Consider the following 8,969-nt stretch of genomic DNA (forward strand, 5'->3'; position numbering starts at 1 on the left):
TCTGATTGCATGACCCCAAATAAATCAATTTCCTCTTTCTGTAGGATGGGGCTACAGATACTATGGTGTCTGTCACTTGATGATGGGCAATAAAATTAAAAGATGAATTGCTGAGGCTAGATGGGTGGCACAGCGGTAGGGCATTTGCCTTGCATGCAGCTGACCCAGGACGGACCTGGTTCGATTCCCGGCATCCCATACGGTCCCCCAAGTCAGGAGCGACTTCTGAGCGCATAGCCAGGAGTAAACCCTGAGTGTCACCAGGTGTGGCTTTTCTTTAGGGGGATGGGGTGAGAGTTGGGCTATATATCACAGTGCTCAGATCTAACTTCTGGCTCTGTAAAGGTTCATGGACCACTTCTGGTGTTTCTGGTGGTGCTCAGGGGGAATATATGGTTCCTGGGATTGACTGAGAAGGCAACTGCCTGGTCTCCTGTACAATCACTCTGGCCAAGATTGCTGAAGTTTCCCAAGAAACCATAAAGTATCTTGGGAAACTGCAAGGGTCAATCCTGACTAAAGGACCTCTTCCTTCCCTAACTACCCTTTCCACTGCTCCACAGAGTGAAGAACACTGGGGACTTGTTTCAGTGACTAAAATAATGCCAAACATGTTTGCCATTCCTAGGTAGTTTCTCTGATCACATCACTTTGGGAATGAGGATGGAGCCCAGCAACTGTGTTCTTTGGCACAAGAGTCAGACACAGATAGGATGGAGAGATGGCTCAATGGTTGAAGCATGTGCTTTTTATATGCTGGAGGACCAGGTTTGAGTCCCAGAACCACACAGTATACTCTAGGCATCCTAACAAGCAACCTAAATAGAATCAGGGGTAGCCCCTCCAGCACTGCCAGAAGTGGCCCATCTTCACCTCTCAAAAAGATACTTGCAGAGATGAAATACTTTTCGTTCTTATAAAGACCTGGACTTTCAAGTTCTGCTCAGTTGTAAAATGAGGATGACATTAACTACAGTAGGGTGGGCCACATACCTGTAAGCCACTTATTTCGGAGTGGGCAAAGCTGAGAACCAAACTCAGAATCTCACATACAAGTATATGTGTTGTATATGAGCCCTCTCGCCTTTCTTCTTTTTGATCTTAGGTCTATTTAGAAGTGTAAAAAGTTCGACCAGCTGAAGCCACGCAAGGAGTTGAAGCCAGAACACAATCATACTTTTCTTCAACACCAGAATCTTATTTTTGGTTTTGTGTTGTGTATTCCTGAGTAAAAAGAAATAAAAACCTATGTAGGCCTGACACTAAACTGTTGTTGAGGCACTGCAATACTTCCCAAGTGACTGCTATAATCAAAGTTCTGTATCAGCTGTAAACCACTGTGAACGTGACTTGTTCGCATCATCAAAGATTTAGCAAGCTTAAATCTATCCTTGGAAGACTATAGCGATAACAACAGGTTAGGGCCTTTGCACAGACCCGGATTCGATCTATGAAGTGTGGTACCAGGAGTAATTCCCGAGCATTGCAAGGTATGACTCAACAACAACAGAAGAAGAAAAAAAACTTCTAAGTTGCAAATATTAGCTCAGGCGATTTTAACAAGTGGATGACAGAAATAGTAACATTGCATACAGAGGAACGTGAGGCATTTCGAGATTAGGGGAGCAAAGTCTCATGATCTAATTTGCATTCCAGGGATCTACCAAAGCGCCAGGAAGAATGAAGAATCAGCTCCTTTTGCCGCCTTATGGGCTTTCATTACTCGCTGGCTTCTGACGACGTTCCCAGCTCACATCCATCCATCTCTTGGGCGGCCACTCTAGCAAAAGCTTTCATCCCGCCTGCGCCACGGAGCGTGACTTCCGGCTTCCTGGTCACGTGACCGGATAACCGTCTAGCGCACCGTCCAGCGCATGCGCACTAGCGGATCGGACCGTACCACTTTGCCGAACCGGAGGGGTGTACCTTCTTCGTTTTAACGCTTAAAACCCAATTCCTGGTTTTAGAATTCTATTATTCTATTATTTTACAGACGTGACGTTAAGATGATAGTGTTTGGAAAAGACTGAACCGCGAAGGGAGCTGGAGAAAGCGGGGCGGGGTGATGGGCTCTCCCCTTTACAGATAATGGGACGAGCCCAGACGGGCCGAGTTCTTTCCTTTCGCCGCTGCGGCCGCAGCCATGAGGTAGGCTCCGCGGGTCTCGGGCTTTGCTTGATCGGGGCTGCGGATGGGACAGCGGGGTTCGGCATCGCGGCTCGGGTGGGAGAGAGATGAAGCAGGGGAGACTCTGAAGCTGCAGCTCCCGGTGCTTGGTGGCGATGGGGAGCGGGCCTAGGAGAGGACGGGCCCGCGCGGCCCGGTTGCAGCGGCGGCCGCCATCCACGCGGGCCCGGCCGGGTCGGGCGGAGGATCCACAGCCCCTGGGTCCCGGCACATCTTGCCTTTAAATCATATTAAGGTGGTTTGGGGCCCATAGTACTGCGAGGTGGGGCGCTGGTCTTGCATATGGCCGGCCCGGATTCGATCCCTATATGGTCCCCCCCGAAGGCCCCGAACGTGGCCCTAAACAAAAAAAAAAAAAAAAAAACGAAGTGGCTGAGGCTATGATAAGATGGGAGGAAATGAATATGAGTTTGGACACGCACTTGAATTTTTGTGCGAAAGCCACCCCGTCCCAGGGATGCATCCCGAGGGGGCTTGGTGTGTACAAATATTCCCCTAGGTCCCCATTGGAGGGCTGGGAAGGGACGGGTGGGCCGTTGCATGCACTCAGACTGCTTTCTCTGTCCATACAGTATGCTCAGGCTTCAGAAGAGGCTGGCCTCCAGCGTCCTGCGCTGTGGGAAAAAAAAGGTTTGGTTGGATCCCAATGAAACCAATGAAATCGCCAATGCAAACTCGCGTAAGTTCTTGATCCATAGTCCTAGGAAGGAACCCTTTCCCTCGTCCACATGACAACATCGGATACTCTCGCGGGGCTAGGGGGAGATCCTAGAAATCGGGAGAGCCACAGATTATGGTGTGGCCGGGAGTTCTGCCATCAGCTGGGGTGATAGGTAATGAAGGAATCCCCACCACTATGTTCTATCAGTGATACTTTTTGCTGAGTTTGTTATGCCTTTTCAAGGGCTTTGAGAAAACCCCCGTCCATTGTAGCTGCTATTGTGGTTATTAATGTCTTACTATAATTCACCATGGGTTTGAATGGTATATTCAGTTTTGTGCTAAATTTGGTTTCGGGTGTCTATGAGGGCTATAAACCTAAGAATCCTCAGCTGATAGGAAGAACTGCAGTACCTTCATTAGTTCCATATGCTACTAGAGGGTAAGGGAAACAATTCAGGACTTCAGAAAGGGTCAAGGAGATAATATAGGGGTACTTTGCCTTGTGATCCTTGGTGTCCTACATATGTTCCTCTGAACATAATCAGGTGTGACCTCTTCCCCACTAGATTTTTTTTCTTAATTAGGCCTTCCAGTATTTTCATCTGCGGGGCATATGACAGACACATTCAGCTTACTCCTGGCTAAATTTAGGGATAAACCTGCTGGGTCGAGAGTATTAGTGTGCCTGGCATCCGCTGGAGTTATGGCTGGTGGGAGGGGACAGAGATACTGTGCAGCTTTTTGATCAGGTGTTATGTGTGTTCTCAGGTCAACAGATCCGGAAGTTGATCAAAGATGGGCTGATAATCCGGAAGCCTGTGACGGTCCATTCCCGGGCTCGATGCCGGAAAAATACTTTGGCACGCCGCAAGGGTCGGCATATGGGCATAGGTAAGCGCAAAGGTACTGCCAATGCCAGAATGCCGGAGAAGGTGACCTGGATGAGGAGGATGAGGATTCTGCGCCGGCTGCTCAGGAGATACCGGGAATCTAAGAAGATTGACCGCCACATGTAAGCACCCTTGGACCTCTGGCAACTTTGAGAACTGCTTTGGTTTGGGGGCTACATTCCAGCTGTGCTGGGGGTTTGTCTGTGCTGTGAATAGGCCTCCTACATGCACAGCATGTGCTCAGCAGTTGAATTCTCTTTGTAATTGGCCTTGGGGGTTGCCTTGTATCTTGGACCTTTTAAGGTTTTGTCTTACCCTGCCCCTTCTCCCCCTATCTGGGGCTGTGTAACTAAATATGGGTTTTGCAACAAACTTGGCAACCATGGAGGAATTCTGAACACAATGGCTTAAAGTTCAAAAAAAAAAAATCAAGCACAGAATAAAGTCAAGATGTTTCTGACAGCTTTGAGTAAAAAGGGGTCTTGAGTAAAGGCCAAGCAAACAGGTCTCAGAGCAACTTTGATTCTTGTGCTCTGCAGGTATCACAGTTTATACCTAAAAGTGAAGGGAAACGTGTTCAAAAACAAGAGAATTCTCATGGAGCATATCCACAAGCTGAAGGCAGACAAGGCCCGCAAGAAGCTCCTGGCGTAAGTTTCTTTATAGTTTTCCTGTCATGGGGTGAATTCTTGACCTAAGGTTCTTCTGAGGTCCTAGACAAACAGGACTCTCCTGGTCTCTCGGGGGAGGGGGGGGACTGAGGTCCCTTGGAGCAAGAGCTCCTGGTAGCCCCAGCAACTCATCCTTTCTCAGACCGACCTCTATCTTTATTCTTTTATCAGTGACCAGGCTGAGGCCCGCAGGTCTAAGACCAAGGAAGCCCGCAAGCGCCGTGAGGAACGTCTCCAGGCAAAGAAGGAGGAAATCATCAAGACTCTGTCCAAGGAGGAGGAGACCAAGAAATGAACAGCTCAAGGAACAAGACAGCTTTTCTTGTCTGTACATAGTGGCTCCATTGCTGTTGATCATTGAATTAAACAAGACTTTGCCTTTGCGCTTCTCCCACTTTATGCTTATTGGTGAGGGTGTTGGAGAATACAGGCTCTCTGTGGGGTTGGTCATGTTGCTTTGAAAAGCAATAGAAGGGACTGGAGCTATAGAGCAGTGATAGGGCCTTTGCCTTGCACACAGCTGACCCAGAACGGATGCAGGTTGGATCCCCAGCATCCCATATGGTATCCCAAGCCTGCCAGGGGTGAATTTTTTTTATTAGGATTTCTGAATGTAAAGCCAGGAGTAACAACTGAGTGCCGCCAGGTGTGGCCCAAAAAAGGCAACAGAAAATGGTACACTCCCATTTTCCAATGCACAAGAACCAGGGTTGAAGTCTACCTCTTAAAATCCAGGGTGGTGCTTGGATGGAGGGTTCAATTGCCACTAGTTCTAAGTCTCTGAACTTAGACCAAAGTTGCACAACCAAAATGATTGAGGTATAACAAGCTATCAGTTGAGCAGTTATATATTTGGGCCATATCTAGGATGCTCGGGAATTACTCCTGACTGGATCAGGGAACCATAGGGTAAGTATACCAGGGACCCCAGTCAACCTGAAGTCACATTACTTACCTGCTGTACTAATCACTCCAATCCTCAAGAGTTATATAAGGTACAAAAACTTCATAGGTTTTAGATAAATACACTTTCTTTGGAAAAGCCTGTTGGTCTTGGGGCAGTTTCACAAGGAATCCCTCCCTGTTCCTTTTCACAATAGATGTAGGGATTGGGGAGCCAGAACTACACATGGAGCTGCTTTGGAATTACTTAGTGGGGCTAGGAACCCAATGGCAATTACAAGGGAAACATCCTATCCGCTCTGCTAGCTCTGGTCCTGGTAATTGCTGGGGATTTTTCCTTGTTACTTGGCCATAACTGGTAGTACTCTTGAGCTTATTCCTGGTGGGACTCGGGACTATTAAATCCAGGGCTCCTGCCCAGGAAAGTTTTATTTTACCTTTTTTGGGGGAGGGGTTGCACACTTACTATTTCCAGGGGTTAAATCTGGCTTGGTCACATGCAAAGCAAGCACTCCCCCTGTTCATAGTATTACTGCTCTAGCCCTGCCTTTTTAGGGGTAAAACTGGGTAACTGCCAGTAAGTTTCTTGACATAGCCTATGAGCCATGTGCTATTCATTGACAGTTACTGATTCTGTAGTTAACATTGTAAAAGGCTATTGCCTTCAACTCAGATGACGAAATAGGTGAGTCAAGTCTGAATGTCACTGCTGGAACTAATGGCAGAGAATACGAAATAAAACGGGTTTGGAAAGTAAAATTAGGAGATAGTGCTGCAAGTATGATGCTTGCCTTGTTTGCACAGCCCAGTTTTTCATCCCTGACACCATATATATTCCCAACATTGGAATGTTCCCTGAGTGCAGGTAGGATGATGCATGCCTTGCACACAGTCAATCCAGGTTTGATCCACTGTACCTGGGGTCCCCGGCCCTTACTAGGAGTCTCGAGTGCAGAGCTAGGGGTACACCTCAAGCACTGCCAGGTGGCCCAAGAAACAGATCCTTTAGTCACTAAAGTTTAGAGTAATGCCAGGTGTAAGCCTTGAGCATAACTGGGTGCAGCCCTCAGACCGAAAAAAAAAATTCTGGAAGACATCTCAGACTTGTAGCTTCAGGAAACTGAGCTGGACAGGGAGGAGGAAAAGGGAGTCAGAGTGATAGCACAGCGGTAAGGCATTTGCCTTGCACGTGGCCAACACAGGATGGACCCTGGTTTGAATCCCAGCATCCCACATGGTCCCCTGAGCCTGCCAGGAGCGACTTTTGAGCCCCGATGGGTGTGACCACCCACCCCCCCAAAAAAAAAGTTCAGGCTAGACTGAGTGGTGGCTGAAGCACAAATGAAGGTGGAAGGGATCAGCTAGTGAAATAGTGGAGAGGGAAAGGAGTAGAATTAGGCTTTTCCCAAGGGCCAGAAAGAGCACTGGAATATATAAAAATGACCACTGGGGAGTTGTCCTGGCATTCCCAGAACACCGAGTGTGGCCCCAAAGCTTTGCTTTTCCATCCTCCACAAAACAACGAAAAGGCCCCACCTGTTTACCTCCAGTGTTCTAAGCCTCTGCTCCTCAGTAATCCTTCAGGGTTCTTACTAGCAAACGAGCAGAGCAGTGCTATGGTGAAAGAGGCAGAACAAGCCTTATAGTTTGGGAAAGAGAGCAGCCAGGTGTTGGAGAGAGCAGTTAGGCCCAGACTCAGCTGTGTCCAGAAATCCTGTGACTACCTTAGCCTTTCTTGGAAAGTAAAGATTTGAGTGTGGGGAAAGCCTTGGCCAACTGAGCTTGAAGCAGAAGACTTCCTTCGGAAGCCTGAACCAGAAAAGGAAGGCTATCACCACCTTCTTCAGGCCAGACAGGGAGCACAGGGAAAGGAGAACTTCTTGGGTCACGTTCCCCCTGTGCCATCCTCACAAAAACCTTGCTTCCTGCCTAGGCCAGGAGATGGCGCTATTTTCTCACAACTGCAAGTATAAAGTCACAAAAGGTGGTTGGGGTTGGGGGGGTGTGGATGAATAGGAAAGAGTTACAGGGTTGTAGAGTTTCTCTCTTGGGATGCTTTGGGTTTAGTCACTTATTTCTCAAATCTCCCCCCAGGCCTAGAGATCACCGTTTTCTTTTTCTTTTCTTTTTGGTTTTTGGGCCACACCCGGTGGTGCTCAAGGGTTACTCCTGGCTGTCTGCTCAGAAATAGCTCCTGGGGGCCGGAGAGATAGCATGGAGGTAAGGCGTTTGCCTCTCATGCAAAAGGTCATCGGTTCGAATCCCGGCGTCCCATATGGTCCCCCGTGCTCGCCAGGAGCGACTTCTGAGCATGGAGCCAGGAGTAACTCCTGAGCACTGCCGGGTGAGACCCAAAAACCAAAAAAAAAAAAAAAAGAAATAGCTCCTGGCTGGCACGGGGGACCATATGGGACACCGGGATTCGAACCAACCACCTTTGGTCCTGGATCGGCTGCTTGCAAGGCAAACACTGCTGTGCTATCTCTCCGGGCCCGAGATCACTGTTTTCTACCTCTTTTCCAGTGATGTTACAGATGGAAGAGGGTCTTCCTTAGTGGGCAGATACCCTGAAGTAACCACCCCCAGATTCTGGAGCCTTGTGAGACTGAAGAAAAAAATGTGTCCAGGGGCTGGGGAGATAGTACAGTGGTGTAGGGAGCTTGCCTTAGAGCAACCCACCGAGGTTTGATCCAGGGCACCCCTTGTGGTTCCCCAAACCCCAAACCCTACCCTCGCCTCCGGTATCCTCTACTCATAGGGGTCTCAAACTCAATTTACCTGGGATAAATTGAGGAAGCAAAGTCGAGGTGATCCTTGAGTGCAAAGTCAGTAGTAAGCCTTGAACATTGGGGGGTATGACCCAAACAACTAAAACAAAGCAAAACAAAAAAAGATTCCTCTAGGGCAGGGCCACAAAATGTTGTACGAAGGGCCGTTAGCGGCGGGCCTCGAGTTTGAGACCCCTACCTACTGCCTCCAAAAACATTCCACTCTCTCCTTTTTTTTTTTTTTTTTTTTTTTTTTTTTAATTTTAGTTTTTATGACATACCCAGCTGTGCTCAGGGTTTTCTCCTGACTCTGTGCTCAGGAATCACTCCTAGAAAAGTTTGGGGAACCAGATGGTGTGCTGGGTATGAAGCATGAGTCAGCTGTGTGTGAGACAGGTGCCTTAATTCTTTTTTGTTGTTTGTTTCTTTAGGATTTTTTTGTTTTGTTTTGCTTGTTTTTTTTGGTTTTTGGTTTTTGGGTCACATCCGGCAGCGCTCAGGGGTTACTCCTGGCTCCATGCTCAGATATCGCTCCTGGCAGGTACGGGCCACCATATGGGATGCTGGGATTTGAACCAATGTCCTTCTGCATGAAAGCAAATGCCTTACCTCCATGCTATCTCTCCAACCCGCTTGTTCTCTTCTGTTTTACTTATTTAGTTTTAGTTTGGGGGCCATACCCGGTGGTGCTCAGGGGTTACTCCTGACTCTGATCTCAAAACTCACTCCTGGCAGGCTCGGGGAACCATATGGAATGCCAGGGATCAAACCTGGGTTGGCCATATGCAAGGCAAATGCCCTACCTGACATGCTATCACTCCAGCCCCTGTTTTGTTTGTTTGTTTTGTTTGTTTTTTATTCACACCCCATGGTACTCAGGACTTACT

At 48.2% G+C, this 8,969-nt stretch overlaps 1 protein-coding gene across 1 annotated transcript; it reads left to right on the forward strand.

Moving 5' to 3' along the window:
* Nucleotides 1–2,118: 2,118 nt before the first annotated feature.
* RPL19 (ribosomal protein L19) lies at nucleotides 2,119–4,794 on the forward strand. The gene is made up of 5 exons (XM_049781388.1): nucleotides 2,119–2,148; nucleotides 2,760–2,866; nucleotides 3,619–3,862; nucleotides 4,280–4,390; nucleotides 4,583–4,794. Exons 1-5 carry the CDS (start codon nucleotides 2,144–2,146, stop codon nucleotides 4,704–4,706), a joined length of 591 nt encoding a protein of 196 aa, XP_049637345.1. The 5' UTR covers nucleotides 2,119–2,143; the 3' UTR covers nucleotides 4,707–4,794.
* The last annotated feature ends 4,175 nt before the right edge of the window (nucleotides 4,795–8,969 follow it).

This window comes from Suncus etruscus, chromosome 1, assembly GCF_024139225.1.
Source record: "Suncus etruscus isolate mSunEtr1 chromosome 1, mSunEtr1.pri.cur, whole genome shotgun sequence".
Lineage (NCBI taxonomy): Eukaryota > Metazoa > Chordata > Mammalia > Eulipotyphla > Soricidae > Suncus > Suncus etruscus.